General features: G+C 49.6%; 1 protein-coding gene across 2 annotated transcripts in view; it reads left to right on the forward strand.

The window, feature by feature from the left end:
* The window catches only part of PAK2 (p21 (RAC1) activated kinase 2), a 728,762-nt gene that overhangs the window by 218,315 nt on the left and 489,086 nt on the right, over window positions 1-21,361 (forward strand). For both annotated transcript variants that reach the window (XM_078665775.1, XM_078665774.1), the window contains exon 3: window positions 10,193-10,293. In XM_078665775.1, coding sequence (XP_078521901.1) covers window positions 10,193-10,293 — 101 coding nt within the window. The remainder of the gene's footprint in view (window positions 1-10,192; window positions 10,294-21,361) is intronic.

Below are 21,361 nucleotides of genomic sequence, written 5' to 3' on the forward strand. Positions count from 1 at the left end.
TGAGAAGGAATCCCCGGTGCAGAGAGCTGTTGAATAGTAGAAGTCGTCGAAAATCGTCCCCGAAAAGGATCGATCGACGCCGAGGGAGAAGGACCCTAAACTGCCGACCAGAGACCCGAAATCCGGTTCGACGTCGACGTCAAACTTCTGCACCGAGAAGCACGGCGCCGAGCCTACCGCCGAAAAGAGCGGCCGAACCATCCGACGCGGAACACGCGGCCGAGATGGAGAAAAAGAGAAGGAGCCTCGAGGCCGAAATGGAAAACATCGTGCAGCGGAAGAAAGAATTCGACGCAAAGATGAAAGCCTTCACGATCCCACACAAGACCAAGCCACTGGTGGTGTAGGTGGTCAAGGAGGAAGACGAGGTCGCCGAGGAACAAGACCCGGATGTCGAGGTGGTCGACGACCAGGAAGAGGACGAGAATCCCTACGATAGTTACAACTATGGGGAGGAAGAGGACAGCAGGACGGACGCGGAGTCGGCCCCCTCTGACTTACAGGAGGTGGATTACCTAGATGTCGACACCGACAGCCCGGAGGAGGCGGTCAACACATATCCCTCGAGGCCCTCGCCGCCGGACGACATCGGGGCCTATAACTCTGTGATGAGGTCTGCCGCAGCGGCATTCAAACTCAAGCTCGACGAAGAGAAGCAGAAAGCAGACTTCCTTCTAGAAACATTGCTCCCCACACAAACAAGGAGCCAGTACCTGCCAATGCTTGACAGCGTCTTGGCTCAGGGGAAGGAAGCATTCAGGGAGGCCGCAACATGCAAGGCAGTAACTCCCAGAACAGAGAAGAAATACAAACATTCCTCAAAAGACCCACCCTACATTCAGGGGACGGTCTCCGCAGACTCCATTATCACGGCCACAGCAAGGAAGAGGGCTAACGTACCCACTACCTCTGGACCACCACCGGATACGGAGAGCAAAAGGATGGATCTGGTGGGCAGAAGGATCGAACGGAATGCCGCGACCCACTGGCGCATGGCTAATTCCAACGCCCTGATAAACAGGCACATGTACCAGATCATGGAGGAGCTGGGGCAGTTGGTGAAGGACCTGCCCCAGGATGCCAGGCAGAAGGCCGAAAAGCTGGTTGAAGGGAAGAACGCGACAAATTCTTGCCTTAAGACGGCCCTGGATGGAGCAGACACCTCCAGAAGGCACATGATGATGGGTGTCACTGAAAGAAGACACGCCTGGCTCAGGATCTCAGGTTTCAAACCAGAGGTGCAACACAGCATCCTGAACACACCGTTCAACGGCGACACGCTTTTCGGAACAACAGTTGATGAGAAGCTCAGTCAACTAAAGAAGGATAACGAAACCGCAAGGTCCATGGGAGCATTGCAGTTCAGAGGCAACAAAAGGGGCACTCCGTCACGGAGGCCTGGCGGGAGAGGTGGAAACCATCCAGGTACATCACACCAGGCTTTCCAACAAACGCACCAGATAGACTCGCAGGGTCAGCAGAAGCAGTCCTGGCAATACCAACAAAGAGGCCAGTCCTTTCGAGGGAGAGGGGGACAGCAGCCCACTTCTAAGTGACTTCAAAAAACTCTGTGGGCCCACCCACAGGAAAGATCCCAGGGGGCAGCACGTACAGAGGGATCAAGACAAGCTAGACAACTACGACCACATAACACCAGTGGGAGAAAGATTAAGATTTTACCTCCAAGAATGGAGAGAAATCACATCAGACAAATGGATCCTCAACATCATCCAATTCGGATACTGCATAGAGTTGGAGGGGAGGCCAACAAGCAGAAAACCAAAAAGAAAACCACTAGCAAGCAAGCAGCTAGTGCGTCTTCAGGAAGAGGCAAAGGAACTCCTGCAGAAGCAGGCCATAGAACGGGTACTCTTCAAGGAAAGAAACAAAGGAATATACTCAACGTACTTCCTGGTACCAAAAGTAGACGAGACAATGAGACCCATTCTGGACTTAAGGTTCCTGAACAAATTCATAAGAACGCAAAAATTCAAAATGACCTCCCTGCAAGAAGTGCTCCCGCTATTGCAGATCGGGGACTTCATGGTCACAATAGACCTCAAGGACGCCTACCTGCACATCCCAATGAACAGAAAGCACAAGCATATGCTCAGGTTCACCATCGGAGAAAGCCACTACCAGTTCACAACACTAGCCTTCGGGCTAAAATCAGCACCAAGGGTCTTCACAAAGTGCCTCGCAGCAGTCGCAGCGCACCTACGAAGGCAAGGGATACACGTATACCCATACCTGGACGACAGGCTGGTGAAAGCAAACTCATACCAGAAATGCAAGCAGCACGCACATACAGTGACGAGCATGCTCATAAGCCTGGGGTTCTCCATCCATTGGAAGAAATCATCAATGGAGCCGGAACAAGTGAAGATCTTCCTGGGGGCACAGATCAACACCTTACAGGGCAAGGTGTTCCCCAGCGAGAAGAGGGCGAGGGCGCTGGTGAAGGAAACTCACCTCTACCGGAAGGGACAAGCTCGGACAGTGAGGACTGCGAGCAAGATCATGGGGATGATGGCATCATGCATCCACCTGGTACCGAATGTACGTCTCCACTTGAGACCCTTTCAAGAATGGCTACAGGAACAATGGTCACAAGCTACAGGCAGTTGGGAGGATCTAGTGGTTGTAACGCACGCAGTGCAGAAGGAGATGGCATGGTGGACCATGGAGAACATAACAAGGGGAAAGCCTCTAACGCCCCCAACGCCAACAGTGACCATCACCACAGACTCATCCCTGAAGGGATGGGGCGCTCACATGGAGGAGCTCAAGGTGAGGGGACTGTGGACGCCAACAGATGCGACAAAGCACATCAATTACCTAGAGTTGAAGACCATCTTCCTTGCACTGAAAGCTTTCCAAACAAGACTGTACAAACACAAGGTGTTGCTACAAACAGATAACACCACCGCGATGTTCTACATCAACAAGCAGGGGGGCACACAGTCAGCCCCGCTTTCAACGCTGGCGCAGGAGATATGGAGATTGGCCATCCCTCTCAAGATAGACCTGCTAGCCATACACCTACCAGGGAAGGACAACATACAAGCAGATTGGCTCAGCAGACAGACATCGGCATCCCAAGAGTGGGAGCTCAATGCTCAGGAGACAAGGTGGCTGTTCGACAGATGGGGAACACCATCAGTGGACCTGTTTGCCACACGCCGGAATGCAAAATGCCAAAACTTCGCATCCAGACAGCCCGAGGAGGGGTCACTGGGGAATGCCCTATGGATAGATTGGTCCGGGACATTTGCTTACGCCTTTCCCCCGATACCACTGATGCACAGAGTGCTGAGCAAGTGCAGAGCGAGCAACATGACCCTGATACTGGTCGCGCCACAGTGGGCCAGGCAGACATGGTACTCGCAGATCATGGAGATGACAGTGTGCACCCCACAGATTCGGCAAGAGGAAAGACCTACTCTCCATGCAGAACGGAGAGGTGCTACACCCAGAGAGGCTGAGCCTAGTAGCGTGGCTCCTGAGGACATAGAGTTCGCACATTTGAGATTGCCAGAAAGCACCCTGAGGGTCCTTCGGGAGGCACGGAGGCCCAGAGGCCCAGCACTCGGAAGTGCTACGTTGCGAAATGGAAAATATTCCCAATGTGGTGCAGAAAAGAGAGACTTCACAATAAAATGAAGGAGGACTCCACAGTGCTAAAGTACCTGACACACTTGCTGGAGAAGAACCTTAGCTCATCCTCGTTAAGAGTTCACTTGGCAGCGATAGTCGCCTACACAAGGGGAGAAACGTGCAGGAGTTTCTTCACATCACAGGTGGTGAAGAGATTCATAGAAGGAGCGAAAAGGATCGCACCACCCAAGCGGGTGCCGCCACCTGCATGGAACTTGAACATAGTCCTAATGGAACTCATGAAAGAACCCTTTGAACCACTTCACAAGGCCTCACTAAAGATGCTAACTATGAAAACAGCTTTCCTGGTTGCAATAACGTCCTTACGCAGAGTAAGCGAGCTTCAGGCGCTGACGCTACAAGAACCCTACATACAAATACACAATGATAGGGTTGTGATGAGGACTGGCCCACACTTCATGCCGAAGGTGGTATCCAAATTTCACATGAACCAGTCTATACAGATATCGAGCTTTTTCCAAAAACCAACAACTAGCGCAGAGCGAGCTCTGCACACCCTGGACGCCAGAAGGGCAGTCATGCACTACATTGAGAGGACGAAGGGGCACAGGAAAACAAAACAGTTCTTTGTGTCATTCGCAAACAGTTTCATGGGAAAGGCAGTAACCAAAAAGACTATTGCACGATGGATCGCACAGACAATTCAACTCTGCCACAAACGTGCAGGACAAGAGCTGGCAGAGGGGACACGTGCCCACTCCACTAGGAAAAAGGGTGCTACAATAGCTTTCCTGGCTAACACACCCATACAGGACATATGCCTGGCGGCAACATGGGCTTCGGTGCACACGTTCACGAAGCACTACTGTGTGGATATACAGATGAACAAGTAAGCACAAGTCGGACAAAAGGTGCTCCAGCACATATTCAATAACCAACGCTCATCTTCCACCCAGCCGCCACAGAGATGAGAAACCGCTACAAAATCTATGCACAGCATAGTGAATCCAGAAAGATTCACGCTGCAAAACGAATAGTTTTCTTACCTGTCGGTGTGTTTTGCAGCTTGAAGATCTTTCTGGATTTACTAGCGAACCCACCCACCTCCGCCAGAAAGATGAGGCTGGAGAGAGAAGAGGTGGATATAAAAAAATTTAAAAAAAATTGTGAAAAGGACTTTAAACTACAAGCGGTAAAATATCACCTAAATAGAACATTGCCATTACTTCGGAAACGAAAGAAACACGGAAAAAAAGAACCCGAAGATGGCGCCCAAGAGTGGGAGCTTCCGCAGGATGCATGCCGACGTCACCGGAAATACACCCAAGGAGGTGTGACGCCGACGCCCACCTGGGCTACAAAAAAAAAAAAACAAAGAAAAGACTACGAATCCGGACCCAACCACAAGACCGCGGAATAATGCACAGCATAGTGAATCCAGAAAGATCTTCAAGCTGCAAAACTACACCGACAGGTAAGAAAACTATTCGTTATTCTAACACCTGGCAGTGTCTCTGAACGCCAGGGCGGACAAACTCATCCACCGGTGCTTGATGGATCACGAATGGCGTCTGAACTCGGACATGGCGCAGGGTCTCTTTTAGCAGTGGGGAGAGCCTTGGTTAGATCTATTCGCCACCGAAGAGAACGCGCAATGTCATTAATATTGCGCGCTGGAATTTTCTCGCTTGGCGGCGCTTTTCCATCACGAGTGGAGTTGCGGTCAGTTGTACGCCTTACCACCAATACCACTTCTGCCCAGAGTGCTGAAGATCAGGTGCGACCGGGCCCAAGTTATTCTTGTGGCTCTGGATTGGGCTCGGAGAGTATGGTATCCCGAGCTACTCAGTATGAGCATTTATCCCCCGATCTGACTGCCTCTCCGGGAGGATCTTCTGTCGCAGCAGCAGGGGATGGTCCTTCACCCAAACCTGTCCAGCCTCCACCTCCATGCGTGGAGATTGAGCGGCGACAGTTGACTGCTTTTGACCTTCCTCCTGAAGTCTGTAATGTTGTTCTGGCAGCCAGGCCTCCCTCCACTAAAACGGTAAACGCCCGCAGGTGGAACAAACTTGTGGCATGGTGCACAGCAAAGGCTGTGGATCCCCTTTCGGCCCCTCTTTCTGAGGTTCTTCTGTTTCTTCTATCTTTGGCCCAGCAGGGCTCTGCTCTGGGCACTATCAAAGGCTATCTTTCTGCCATCTCCGCCTTTCTGAGGCTTCCTGATCAGCCCTCTCTTTTTAAGTCCCCGGTTGTTAACAGTTTCCTCAAAGCCATTACACACGTTTCCTTCTTGCCTTTCATAATTCCTCAGTGGGACTTGAATCTTGTCTTGACTTACCTGATGTGCGCTCCCTTTGAGCCCTTTCATAAATGTCCCTTACATCTTCTTACCTTAAAGACGGCTTTCCTGGTAACTATCACTTCTGCCAGATGAGTGAGTGAGCTCCAGGCTCTTTCTTCTAAACCTCCTTTCCTCTCTATTCATCCGGACAAGGTAGTTTTAAGGACCCGTCCTTCTTTCTTGCCAAAGGTTGTCACGCCCTTCCACATCGGGCAGACCATCACTTTACCCACCTTCTTTCCGCATCCTTCTAGGAAAGAGGAGAGGCTCCACCGTCTGGACCCAAAACGTGTGCTTGCTTTCTATCTACAGCGTACACAACAGTTCCGGGTGGACGATCAATTCTTTGTTGGCTACGTGGCTGCCAAAAATGGTTGGGCTGGACACAAACTGACAATTTCCCAGTGGGTCTTTCTGTGCATCAAAGCATGTTCATCCTTGGCCAAGAAGGAGCCTCCTGTGGGGCTGCGTGCCCATTCGACCAGGGCAACTTCAGCCACTACTGCCTTGGGACGTGGCATCCCTTGCAGGACATTTGTCAGGCAGCTACGTGGGCCTTGCTGCACACGTTTACAAAGCACTACTGTCTTGGCAGTCAGGTCTGGAGAGACGGCTTCTTTGGCCGTTCTGTGCTCCGTGACTTTCTGGTGTAATCCTGTTAGCAGACCCACCTCCGGGGTTGGTATTGCTGGGGTATCTATTCTAAGGTAAGGAATCTATCACTAACGTGTCTCTTTCAGATGCACAAGTTACTACTTGTGTAATGATATATCTGTAAGAGACATTAGTTAGTGATAGATTCCTTACCGCCCCACACATCCTCCCCGTTCTGCAAACTGATTACTAGGGTTAAAGTTATCCCTTTTAGGGCCCCAGTTTATGCACCAATGGTCAGTATCTTGCATGGCTCTGCGTTCCTGGCGCGGAAAGTCGTGTACAGAACTGACGTCAGCATACATGGGTGGCGCCTAAGTACTCTGTGACGTCATCTCGGCGCTGACGCCGCCAGTAAGGGACGCGGAGCCGCAAGACGCCACCTACTGACACGCAGGGGTACTGCTAAGCAAAAACTTTCCAGATCCAGTCTGACACTTGGGAATATTCTAAGGTAAGGAATCTATCGCTAACTATGTCTCTTACAGATATATCGTTACACAAGTAGTAACTTTTGCACCAGGCTGAACACCAGGGGGTTTTCCTGGTGGCACATGCTTGGTGAATTCCAGGGCAGACAAACTCAGCTGCTTCCTAGCAGATCATGAATGTCGGCTACATCTGGAGGTGGTGCAAGGTATTTCTCGCGAATGCAGAGAACCTTGGCTTAATCTCGTTGCCACCTTCAAATGTGCAATATTAGCATTATTGTCTGTTTGGTTTCTCAAGACCGCTATCCCTTGGAGTAGCTCAGAAATCCTGTATGCCTTTCCACCAAGTCTCCTACGATCATGCCCAAGTCATTCTAGTGGTACTGGATTGGGCAAGGAGAGTGTGTCACCTGAAATTACTGGGCATGAGCACCTCTTCTCTGATCAGACTACTGCTTCGGGAGAATCTTTTGTCGGAGCAGCAGGGCAGGGTCCTGCATAATCCTCACCTTCACGCTTTGAGATTGAGCAACGGTAGTGGACTTCATTCAGACTCCCTCTGAAGTAGTTAATCATTTTAGCCACCATGCGTCCCTTCACGAAATGAGTATACGCCTGCTGTTAGGACAAGTTTGTGGTTTAGTGCAGTACTTGGCAGATTGCCCCACCTCAAGCCAAGCCATTAAAAATGTTGGCTTTCATGTTTCTCTAGCCTTGCAAGGACTTGCTTTGGGCACAGTTAAAGGTGATTTGTCTGCTTTTTTTGCAGTTGCCAGATACACCCTCTTTATTGCCATCACCTGTTGTGATGTGCTTAAAGGACTGCAACACCCACACCCTTCATCATACCCCACTGGAATCTAAATTAATTAATTTAATTAATTAATTAATTATGTGCTTATATAGCGCTGGAATCACTCCCGAAGGGGTACCTCCGCGCTTCGACCGCTGCGAAACCCTTCCTGGCTTCCCTGAGAGATGGTCCCTTAATGGGTATCTCCAGGGTGAGACCAGGCATCCCCGGCGGTCTGGTGGGGCCGTTAGTGAAGATGAGGCAAGCTAGTGCCCAGAGTTGCCGAGTGTGATCGCTGATCAGAGTGGGCACCGAGGCGAGAGAATTATCGAGTCCGCTGACCCTGGTCCAGAAACCTTCCGCGTCGGGAATCGAACCCTGGTCCCGGGCCGTCCTCTGCTCTCGGGTCTGCCGCCTCTAACCAGTGAGCCACACTACTGTACAATGTAGTTCTCACTCTCCTAAGGTCTACTCTTTGAATCACTGCACAGCTGTCCATTGTAGCGTCTTACTCTAAAGACAGTTTTCCTCATTGCCAGAACATCAACGAGGCATGCGAGTGAACAAGCCCGCTCGGTCAACCCGCCGTAGACAAAATCATTCCAGGCAGGCTGGTTTTGAGGACAAGTCTGTTTTTCCCCCGATTGTGGTTTCTTTCATATTTTGCAAAGCATCACCCTCCCAGCATTCTTTGCCCCGCCTCACCCCCTCTGACGACAGACTACATTGGCTGGATCCCAAGAGAGCTCTCCGCTTCTAAATTGATCGTACCAGGGAACAACATGTGGGGGCTCAGCTCCTTGTTGGATTTGCTAGTGTGAAGAAGGGCAGAGCAGTGCAGAATGGGACAATTTCTTGCTGGATCATTCTCTATATCAGAATCTGCTAAGCACTGGCTAAGCAACACCCCTAGAAGGCTTGTGGGCTGATTTCAATAGAGCTCAAGTTGCTACTTCTACAACTGCATGGGCACATGAAGTGCTTGTTCTGGGCATTTGTCAGGCTGCTACGTGGTCGTCCCTCTTCATGTTCACCAAGCGCTACTGTTTGGACAGCTGGTCCGACTAGAGGGTCTCTTTCCTTGCTTGGCCGTACATGACTTTTTGGTTTAGTCAATTCAGACCCTCCACCTCAAATGTATTGCTTTGGCAACTAGTCATAATTTGAGGAATCTGCGGTTAGAAGTATCTATCAGAAGAAAGTGTAGTATACCTTCCGTAAAAGTTTTTCTTGTGGACACTCTAACCGCAGATTCCTCACTGACCCTCCTGTGCCACCAGTCTGTGAAATTGATTATATTTCACCTAAAAAGGTCCCAAGTGTAGAGATCTGCACAGCTGCACACTTGTCAGGATCAATCTGCTATTGGGTTCTGCGTCTAGGGGAGCGAACAGCTTAGAAAGCAACTGTATTCAGCGCACTTGGGTGAACCTTGTTTGGCTCTGCAGGTCACTTCCGGAGTGGAATGTTGGTGCTGAGCCCCATGACGCCACCTACCAGCACCCTGGGGTACTGCTTGAAAATTTCCGGATCCATTCTGATGCCTTGGGAATATTCACAAGTTGAAGAATTTGATCTTGGAGTAGCCATCAGAAAGTCCTTAATCAAAGATAAGTGACCTGTCCTTCAAGAATGTTACAGTGGCAGCCTAGTGACCTGTCAAATGTCAAATGTCAGGACAGTCTAAATTGTTATGATTGTGCATATTTTGCTTACCACGAATTTTATTTTATAGCTCATCCCAATTGCCATTCCTTGAGACCAGAGAATGCTATCAGACCATTGTGTATGTTTGGTGTCTGGGTGTTTAATTTTAGAAATGGTTTATATAGGTTAGTTCGATGGAAAAATGTGTTTAATCTTGGAAGATCGTTGTAACAGGTTCACTTGGAAGAAGTTAGAGGAGGTTTTAGGAGCATCGGATATGACCTCCTTAGAAGCCCCGTTATAAAAAAAACTAAAAAAAAAACTGGGCATGCCCTGAAGTTGTATGAGGATCCTACAAAATACATCCTTGTTCTGTACGTTTGCAGTTCTGAATTGTGCAAGAAACTAATTCTGTGCTGATTTTAAGAATTTTGTTTTGTTGATGTAAAACGGTTATTGGTAAACCCGAAGATTTAAGTTTGGTACATGAAGGTTTACCTGAATTTAAAAGAAACACATTAAATTGGGTAATGGAAGGGGCTCTCGGGTTATGTGGAAATCTTGATTTAAAAAAAAAAAGAAATCTAATTTGCTGGTAAAGGTATTTCTCCTGGACTGCTTTTGACTTCTTTGGCTCACTCCTTGAAAAACATACTCCACATATACTGTACCTAGTCAATTGAGATTTCCTTTGTCTCATCTCAGGAAGCAGAAGAAAGGAGAAAGAACGTCCTGAAATTTCTCCACCTTCAGACTTTGAGCACACAATTCATGTTGGCTTTGATGCTGTAACTGGAGAGTTCACTGTGAGTACACTACATAATGGTTCCATGTTTTTTTTCTTGTCGGATAGGGTGATGGTTCAGTTCTCCAGCAAGGGAACCTTCATAGTTTCATAACCTTAAAATGACCTGTTTGTATGGACCTGGGAATCACCAAAATATATCTACTGGATTTTTTCCCTTCTACCTTTTTGTATATTTAAAATGTCTGTCTAAATTGAATGCATAAGAACTGCAGGGCTCAAGAAATGGGTGTTCTTTTTCAACTTCCCCCCCCCCCCCCCCCCCCCCCCAGTGGGTAGAGCTTACTTCGTGGTACAGCCCAAACACAGCTGTTTATCCAAGTAATGTTAGGCTAATCAACTTAGCAGGACCGTTCATGGCTCACATATTTAACTTCCAGAGCCTCTCCTGTTTTCTTATGTTTCTTTAATCTCATGTCTTTCTTCATTTTTGTAAGGCGAGTGTATCTTTGCTTCTTCCCTGTGGTGAAATAGGCTAAAGCACAACATCAGTGTGATGGCCCTATTATTGGGGAAGGATATGAGCTTCAGTTGCCTACAGAGTCTGTCTCACGACCAAGGTATCTCAGCCTGCTGACTTTGGTTGAAAATGAGATCAAGATAATAAATGAGGAACAACTGAAGTTGACCTTAGCACAGCATTCTAAGACCTATAAGCCATCTGCCCATTCAAGTCATTCCATGTTAAATGCCAAGCACCTCCAAGAAGGATCCTAGAGCTCATGTTTCCATGTTTCCCAAGAATCAACCGCCTGAAGGTTAATTAGTTAGTTTCACCAGACCTAAAACTGCAACACTGCGTTATTTCTGGTCCTGGACATCTGCCAGGCTGTAACATGGACTTTCCCTGCACACGTTCACCAAACATTACTGTCTGGACAGTTTGGTCCGTAGAGATGTGCACTTCGCCTGTTTGTTCCTGCAGGACTTCTTGTGTGAAAATGGTCCGCAGACCTACCTCCGGGAGGTATTGCTTGGGTATCTATTCAAAGAATCTGTGGCTATAAGTGTCTGTCATATGAACAAGTTTCTTGCCTTCGGAAACGTCTTATCTGGTTGAGAGACTATCCGGTCGTGGATTCCTAACCGACCCACCCATCCTCCCTGCTCATCGAACAAACTTCATAGAGACCGGGATGATCTTGTTCAGGGCCCTAGTTTTCCACAGCTGTGGTCTTAGTTATTCATGGCTCCGTGCTTCTTCCGTGGAAAGGTGAAAAGAAACTGACGTCCGCACACCTGAGTGGCGCTTATAAAGGTGCCGCAGGTGTCACTTCTGGTGTTGATGTACGCGGAGCTGAACTACTCAACCTACCAGCGCACAGGGGTACTGCTCACGAAAAATCTTCTGGATCTGTTCTGACACCTGGGAAATCCAAAAGCAAGGAATGTGTGTCTACATCGAGTTTCTACCAGATAAGGCATTACCGAAGGTAAGTAACTTGTTCTTTTTGATCCAGAGACCAAATACATTTGTGTCTAACTGCACAACAAATACAAAAATGCATTTTGTTTTGTTTGAGCCCCCATTGCAAGAGTGCACGTCCTTTATAGCATTTAAATTCATGTCATTTGGAAAGCTGTGCATGCATTTCGTGGCCAGTCTGAATTTGATTTACAAATTACTCTACAATATGTGTCCCAACAGAAGATGGAAGTAATTTCAAGGCCCATTGTAGTGTTTGAAGTCAAGCACATCCTCCCTTTACAGTAGAGGAGTTCTTTAGTTTCACACTGCTCTGACCTGGAACTGAATAATTTTTTCTGCACTCCAGTTTGTTTTGGGGTGTGACTGTGTGTGCGGTTGTTTATAAAGAGGGGCAACCAGGACATGTTATCTGGGCATTACATCTCTGGACATACTGAAATAAAAATCTGGTATGTCACGTCTGAGGCTTTACCCACAAACCCACTCCGAGACTAGGGAGAAAGAGCACCTATAAATGGTAAACCTCTTGGTGCACAGAAAATTAGGTGCTGGAGGGGTAAGCTCAGATAGGTCTTTGAAACATATTGGTATTATTTAGATAGACCCCTCTTTATTTAGATAGCCCCACTCTCTTGCTCAATATATCTTTATTGTTGACATCTTTTATCAAATCTAAAAATAGCCTCCAGAGCCTGTTTGAAGCAGTCAATTCAGATGGCCATGTCCTAGAAGAAGACCTGGAGGGTGCCCTTGCAGACAAACCCACTGTAGACCCTGTGGCAGTACCATAGACAACACTTTGGTACCACATCCAGGGCCTGTTAAAGGCAGAACGCTTCCACCTGCAATGGACGCTGGCCCTGTGAGCATGATGATGGTTTCTGTGGGTTACCTTTCAATGGGTCACGGTTACCAGGGACAGTCGCACCCAGTTGTGGGGTGGTTGAAATTGAGTTAGTGGGTGGGGGGGGGAAGGGAGCTACAGAGCTCTCAAACTCCCTATCGAGTTGTTTTTATATGTGATGTGGGGATTTTACTTGCAGTGGTTCTTGTGGGGTGGGTGGTGGACTTCGTAGACTGTTAGGTGTTTTTGGTTTTCTTCATATAATTTGAGGGGACTCTCCATGCCGACAGGTGTTTTCACAGGCCCACAAATGTGGTCTACTTAAAGTAAAGACCTAGTGTCTATGTAGGTTGCCTTCTGGCCTTAGATGGCTTCCCGGCTGCCGTCTCCTTCCTAAGTCTTTCGGGAGGCTGATACTGGGCCTCCAAAGGGTGTCCCCCATCTATAGTTTATTGAAATGAGTACTTGACAATGGAGTTTTCAGTCCTAACCTGGAATGTGAATGGCCTTGGAGGCTGTCAAACGGAGTCTGGTCCCCCAATATATAAGGCTGGTTAACCCCTCTATAGTACTCCTACAGGAAGCCCATCTCAACGGGCCACATGTCAATTCCTGGGACAGGGAGCATAAGTTACACTTGTTCATGTGGGTTATACACCTGGGTCCAGAGGGGTAGCAGTAGGAAACATCCTCCCTTCGTGATCAATCATGGGTGGACCTACAGGTTCGCTACGTCAGAGTTGAGGGGCTCTGGGGACAGGCGGATATTACATTGAGCAGCGTCTATGCATCTTCTCGTATACAGGCCCCTACACTGGAGAAAGTGGCCCACATCTTGTTAGATATGGGATCTCACTTCATACCGTGGAGGAAGACTTCTACGATGTAATGGCACCAAAGTTAGACCGGTCAAGCTCAGTGGGTTCCCACGTCCACACCACTGGCGAACTTTGCGAACATTCTGGGGATTTCTGACCTATGGAGGGGGGTGAACCCATTTGATAGGGGCTACTTTTATTTCTTGGGGGCCCATAGGGCTTTTTCCTGCTCAGATTATATACTGTCCTCAGCGGGAGAAGTGACTGTAGTACGACAGGCAGACTATCGGGCCAGGGCCCCGTCTGACCACTCGCCCTTGCTGGTGCATTGGGCAGGGAGCACAGGAGTGGGACAGGGTGGAGAATGGACGCCTGGGATCTACGGGATCGCGAGGTGGCGATCGGCCTTAGGGTTGATATTAAACTTTACTTTAAGGAGAACTTAAACTCTTATGTCCAAATTAGTACTCTGGGAGGCATACAAGACAGTCCTCCGAGAAGGGGCCTAGAACATAATTGTGCAAAAGAGGAGAGCTTCCAGCTTCATGGAGTGTCTGGAAAGACTGCTCCTGGCACTTCAAACAATCCTGAGCCTGACCCCAAAGGACCTCCGACAATTAACGTTGCTACAGGAGGAATACCAAGCTCTTGCACGGAGAACTGCCAAGGCCCAGATGATGGCCACCTTCCATAAATTATATAAGGTTGTCGATGAGGCTGGCAGGCTACATGCCTGGTTGGGAAAAAATAGAATTGAATGCTGGATGGGTGCACCGCATAGTCCTGCCAGATGGAGAGATTGCTGAATCAAATAACCAAATTGCAGGTGCTTTCGCCAGATACTACACGGATCTGTACAGGACTAGACGACTGCAACCCCTACCCCAGATGGTTTCCTACTTGGACACGATCATAGTCCCCATCCTGGACAACTTGGCCTAGGATGCCCTGGACGCAGAGATCTCCTTAGAGGAAGTCTGCATGGCCGTGATCAAACTCAAACCGAATAAGACCCCAGACCCCAATGTGATACTGGCGGAATTTTATAAAAGTTATTTGGATCTCTTGTGCCCCCATCTCCTGGCTATGTTTCTGGAGGCCTATCAGGCAGAGGCTCTCCCTCCTGACTTCATGCGGGTGACCATTGTGGTAATACATAAGGATGGTAGGCCCAAGGAAGTGTGGATCGGATCACCTGATCGCCCTGCTAAATATAGTGATCAAGATGCTGGTGATGATTCTGGCCTTCAGACTGATAAAGTTCATCACACCCTTGATATATAGTTAGCAATTGGGCTTTATGCCTGGACGATCCACCCGACATCTACATCATTCAGATAACTGGCTAAACGCAATACAGGACAGACTCAACCCACTTGTCCTGTTAGCACTTGACTGAAAAATCGTTTGCAGTGCATTCACCCTTTTTAGGGTGTACCTTGGAAAGGTTTGGTTTTGGCCCCCGGTTTAGGAAGTGGGTCTGATTGTTATACAAGGCCACGGTGGCCTCCGTCAGAGTCAATAGTGTGTGGCCCTCTGAAATCCTGATAGGGAGAGGCAAGAGACTGGGCTGCCCTCTCACCCCTCTTATAGTCTCTTACCATAGTATCACTCGCCCAAATATCCGAGATCACCCAGAGATCCGGTGCCTCCATGTCTCAGAGTCAATCTTTGAAGAAAAGATTTTACTGTATGCAGGCGATGTTCTCCTCTTCATCACTTGTCCTACCTTCTCTTTTCCTCTGCTTTTCCAGGAGCTCGAGGAATATGGGAACCACTCTGGATTTGGTGTTTCCTGGAAGTAGTCCATGCTCTACCTCTCCCAGGAGTATACTGTAGCACCCCCCCACCCCACAACCTTATTGTCAAACACATACCACTCTGGTGTTTAAATATCTAGTGATTTTACCGACGTTGCAGAGGAATCTGTGCTTTAAGCAAAACTTAAGAAGGGGCATTCGTGTTTGCCAGGAGGAGATGGGGAGGTGGAGAGGTTTGCCTCTACACTGCTTGAGATGGCTGCTATGTTTGAAATGGTGTCGCTGCCCAAATAATTCTGTCCTCCAACACATATACTATCCAATGCTGCCAGAGAGGTTTACTATGATAGAGAGCGATCCACAGACCCTGCTTTGGGATGGCAGGCACCCCAGAGTGGCCCTATCGACTTTCCAAAGAAATCATTACAATGGTGGCATTGCACTACCAGACCTCTGCGCCTGTCAAGGTAAACCATCTAGAAAGACCGCGCTGTGGGAGGAGAGATGGCTGCCTCAATTCAACCAGTGATTTTGATATTTCTAAACTAGATGATCTCATGGAACATGGCGATATTGTACCTTTCTTTTTCATCAGCCGGACTATACCATGCATAACAATCAATTCCTTAAATATGCCCAGGACAGATATGCATGGAGGGCAGAAGGGCTCCCTGTGGGAAGGCATTCCCGACTTCTCACCACTGGAAGGGAGGCTGTTGATGAAAAATCTGGGCAGCAGCACAATTTCATCTACCTAAAGAACCCTTATTAACAATAAACCTGTGTGAGAAGTTGGCCTGGTATATGATGTCCACAGTTCTGTGGGCACCTTGTATCAGTCCAAACAATCCCTCATGGTGATGGTTGTAAGTCAACCTTATAGACAAGCTATCCTAGGGGTAGCATGGACTAAGCAGCCTTAAAGGCTTAACTCAAGAGGACATGTGAAGCCAGCTGTTTTACCTTATGCAATCCTGTAATATCAAATGAAAGGACACCACACAAGTTATATATTATAAAAATATATGTATTTATTCTCAGAATAATCCCCACTACTCTTTATGAGCAATGAAGCACAAGCGTTTAAACAAAAACACAATATAACATATGAAAGTTGTACAATTATGGATGAGGCCGGTGGCCACTCAAACCATATATCAAAAAAGTGGTATAACAATCACTAATCGATCGGGGGTAAGGCCTAGGGCCCTGGGAATTGCTGGGACTACACTGGACTAACAGCAGTTAGGACGGGAGTAGCCCGCGGGATTCGGGTGCAGTGCCTAAAGCACAAGCATGCACCAATGCAAAGTCAATGGTGCGTAAAAGTTATCGAGTTACAGTTTTAATAGTCTTCCGACTGGACTAGAAGGACAAAACGTTAGACTTAGACACTAGAGGTGTAAACCACTACAGGAGCACCGGCGTTCAAGAGTTACCTCACCCACAGGAAGCGGGTGCACAGGTGCAAAGATGTGTCGGGTTTCGTCACGAAGATCTAGGGTGCCTGGAGATGAAGATGCTGCAGGCGTACAGAAGAGAAGTGTCCGGTGCGATCCAAGGGTGGATCGAAGTTGAAGGGTACCTGAAAGCAGAGGGGACCGAGTCTGGGTCACTAGCCAGTGACCTGGAAGGAACCAGGAAGGAACCAGGCAATGTCGGGCGCAATCAGGTCGTTGTCGTGAAGCTTGTCTCCGCTGCCACGTGGACTCTGGGGCACCGAGGATGTCCAGGAGTGGATCACGAGCTGTCCCACGAAGGCTCTCGCTGTCGGCGGTGTCGGCTTCCGGATCGGAGTCAACAAGCCTTGGCAAAGGCAACCCATGCAGGATTCGAAGATTGCTTCTTGATCGGACCAGGAAGGTCAGATCGGGTGCTCCTTTTCAGGGGAGCGAGGGCCATTCTGGAGCAACCAGACTAGCAGAGCAAATTCAAAGGTTCGTCGGTACTGGGGCCGCTAGCCAACTGGCAATCGAGCGGGAAAATGCAAAAGGGCCCCACGCAGCACTCGAGGAATGTGGAGGGGTGAGCTTCGGTGCAAAAGCTGCTCGGGGCTGGAGCTTCTCAAACTCCAATGCACAGCTTCGAGGGAGCCTCGGATGCTGCACGGTCAGCGCTTTTTAGTTTTTCCAAGATGGCCGGCCCCACGCTTCAGGTCGCCTCCACGGGTCTCAGCTCTGCATTGACTGTGGATCGGGCTGTTGGAAGGCAGGAACGCTGGCTCTTGTCGATCTCTGTCCCTCGAGTTCCGGCGGGAACTGCAACAAAGCAAACGTCGAGGTGCTGGATGGTGCCTGTTTGCACAGGGTGGTCACTCCTTGACCACAAGGGAGATTCTTCAGTCTTCCACATCGAGTGGGATGTCGAAGGGTTCAGAGTTTCGTTTCATAAGTTTCAGTCAGGATAATCTGATGTGCATCTGCACAGCTCATACCTTTATTCCAAATCAAGGGGTTGGATTACCTGCTAGGTCCCTCCTATGGGTTGGACCCAGGAAGGGGGTGGTTACACCCCTTTCCCCTTGTCCAGTTTCGCGCCAGGACTGGGGCAGGATGGCCCCAGAACCGGTTTGACTGGAATCTGCCCAGGGACACCTTGTGCGCCCCAGGCAGTGTCTAGTTTCTTTCAACCCTCCCTGCTACAATCCACTATCTCCTGTCTAGGTTGGTGTGACACCTCCCTGTGACAGGAAACCCTTTGTCCAGGCGTCCTCTGCCAAGTTTCGGTCAGCAGCAGGAGGCCAGACTCGTGTCTGTGGCAGCAGCATCCATTTTGTGATGCTGGGGCTCTGGTTAGAATTAACCGCGTTTTCAGTAAAGTAACATGTCTTCTCCCTCTAGAAGGGTGGGATGCTGCCCCCGTCGTCAGAACTGGCGAGGGGGTAGTATTCCAAGTTGTATGACACCAAACACGACATGTTTTGATAAAGCCAAACCAGAGTTGCAATAACCGCGAGGATTATAATGCACTTAAGAGTATATGGTATGGCAGTATCACTAGAACAGCTATAGGGAAATGGTTCCGAAAGCTGCAGACAGGCTCAGCTCATGCTAGAGCACCATCTCACATAAAACCAAGCACTCTGCCTCCAGAATTGTTAAGGCCTGCCATAGGAGTGACTGATAGGTATATATGTGTCCAGATATAGGTTTAGATATAGGTATACTATATCTAAGCAAGGGGTGAGTTCGAGGCATGTGGGCTGCTAAATTCATATCTTTTGCATAGATCGCCGCCTAGTGTTGGGTCCGGATGATCGCACATTGTTGTCCTGGAAGAGTCTTCGAAGTATCCTGAGATAGGTGGCTCCTCCCCTGGACTACAGTGCGCATGGGCATCGGCTCCATCCCCAGATTGTTTTTATCCGCCATTGGGTTCGGATGCGGTCTCGACGTCTCTCTGTCGGAACCGAGAAAACTTACTTCTTTAAGGCCAAAAGGCCTTCGTTACCTCTGTCGGTATTGTTTGCGTACGGTCTCGAGTTTCTCCCGTCTCTTTGAGGCGGAATCTGCGGAGTCTAGTTACTCTTCGGACATCGAGGCCTTCTCATCGCAGCAAGACCACGACTTTTTCAACATGGACCGGAGCCCGTTTAAATACTGTCCCGTCTGTGGGTCCAAATACCCACATATCGACGTGCACCCGGTCTGCAATAAATGCCTCTCGCCGGACCATAACGAGGAGAACTGCATGGCCTGCTCCAAGTTCAGGTCGAAGAAAACGCTCAAGCTTCGGCGCGCGGTGCGCCTCGAGGCCCAGCGGGCGGCCCCGGCACCCGATAACATCTTCGACGGCCCAGAAGAAGAGAGCCTAAGCCATCATCTTCAAATCTCACCACCTGCGACGGAGGTCGAGGCCGATCCCGAAGAAGACGACGGGGTCATGGAACAAGACCTTGAATACGTCGACGAGGTAGGGGACGACGAAGAAGTTTATGGGGCCGCGGAAGATAGCTCAGGGGATGAGCTATGCCCCGACAGTTACACGGATCAGGCTCAGGTCACGGGATCGCCACTCGGCCTTACCCAAGACCCTGCACCGCAAGCCACGGCCCCGCACATACCTGCGGGGGCTACGCAGCCCGTATCGAAACCGAAACTGAAACCATCGGTATCGACTGCACCTAAAATGGCCGACGCCAAATCGAAACTACCGGATTCGAGTGCACCTAAGATGGCGGACGTTCCATCTAAAACACCGAAGCCTGCTACCTCATCGGCTCCGTCGACCTCCGGGCCACCGAAGTCGAAGAAGACTGTCGACTCAACAGTGCCGAAGTTATCGGCGGGGGATGCGTCCTCAAAGAAGGTCGTCCGTCAAGGGTCGACCGGGGCGGCGCAGGCGAAGTCCGCAAAAGTCGTCGACAAACATTCGGTGCCGACAGGGACACCGTTAGACGGACGCATGGTCGAGGCGGAGTCTACGAAATCCCTCGGATCCAAGAGCGGAGGCTCGACTCATAGGTCCAAGGACTCCGTGCCTAAAGCTGCGGCATCGACGTCTAAGCCTCCAAAAGAGCCCCAGAAAGTCGGGGGCGGCGGCCCGTTGGCGGCCTCCTCGTCGGCTCCAGGTGCCTCGGCGAGTGGCGCATCACAAATCGCTAGTTCCCTGCAACGGATTCGTGAGAAGGCTACTGCGACGTCGGCTTCCGCGCCGTCGCACCAGAAGACGCTAGACGTGCCTGCAAAGCCTACTGCCAAGCTTTTATACATTCTGCCGCCGAAGGAAGCCCCGAAAGCCTTTGCACCAAAGACGGCGCCAAAGACATCAGAATCTTCCACATCTGGCGGACTATCGGGTTGACAACACGACTCAGGAGAAGAATCTGAGCGTTATATCGACGCGGACACTGGCAAGTTGACCCTTAATAAGCGGAAAATCACTTCCCAGCCAGTGGGCTCCTATGTTATTCCACTAAAAAAGAAAAGGCCTACACAGGACATTCCTGCCCTGGTTGAACCTATCCAGCCTCTGCCTAGGAGAAGTCCAACACCTTCCCCCGACCACTCTGGGGGTGAGGAGGAGGGACTAGATGACCAGTACAGTTTCCCCATCAATGACCCTGATGCACAACAGGATTCCTATGATGACACCGGTGACCAGGGAAACCAACCAGTGGGGCAAGACCCACAGCTTTTCAGTGCACGTGCATCCCCAACAGAGGATTCTGCAGGATTTCATGCACTAATCGAACGGGCAGCTGCTAATCATGACGTGGACATGCATGCTGACCCAGTGGAGGAAGATTTTCTATTTGACACTTTTTCTGTCTCTGAAAGAACAGTCAAGACACTTCCTATGCTCAAAGGGGTCCTTAAACATGCTGCAGAGATCTTTAAGGAGCCTACCAGAGCGAGAGTGGTCAACCCACGCATCGAGAAGAAATACAGGCCGGCACCTGCAGACCCAGCATATATTCGGGGACAGTTGCCTCTTGACTCTCTTGTGGTCGCAAATGCCCGCAAACGGGCGAACTCCCAAACGACTGGTGAAGCTCCTCCCCCAGACAAGGAGTCTAAAGTGCTAGAGGCAGGGGGCAAAAGAATAGCTGTGCAGGCTGCCAATTTCTGGCGTATAGCAAACACACAGGCGCTATTGGCACGTTATGATAGGGCGCATTACGACACCCTAGAGCAACTTTTACAACACCTGCCTACGCAGTTTCAAGAGGGTACCAAACTGCTCATAGAGGAGGGAAAACTCATCTCCAACGCAGCAATAAAGTGTGCACTTGATGCCGCAGACACGGCAGCTAGGGCTATTAACACTAGCGTCATGCTAAGACGACAAGCGTGGCTACGCATATCAGGGTTTAAACCAGACATTCAAACAACCATACTCAACCAGCCCGTCAATCCTGATAGACTGTTTGGTCCTGATGTTGACACCACCCTCAAAGATTAAGAAAGACAACGAAACAGCTAAGTCTATGGGGGCCCTTCAGTCACAACAATTCCGGGGCAACACTTTTCGTCGCTCAGGTGCTCGTGGGGTTACCCGAGGACAAATGGGTCAACAATCACAGTTCACTAGAGGTGGAGCACAGTCCTCGTACCCCAAGCAGAATAAAGGGGGTTATCGAGGAAACCGCACCAGGGGACGTGGCAGAGGAAACAACAACTCCCGTTCCTCTGCCCCAAACAAACAGTGACTCTCTGTCACTGCCCCCCGACCATTTAACACCTGTCGGGGGGAGACTCCAGCAGTTCCTGCCAGTC

This window comes from Lissotriton helveticus, chromosome 11, assembly GCF_964261635.1.
Source record: "Lissotriton helveticus chromosome 11, aLisHel1.1, whole genome shotgun sequence".
NCBI lineage: Eukaryota > Metazoa > Chordata > Amphibia > Caudata > Salamandridae > Lissotriton > Lissotriton helveticus.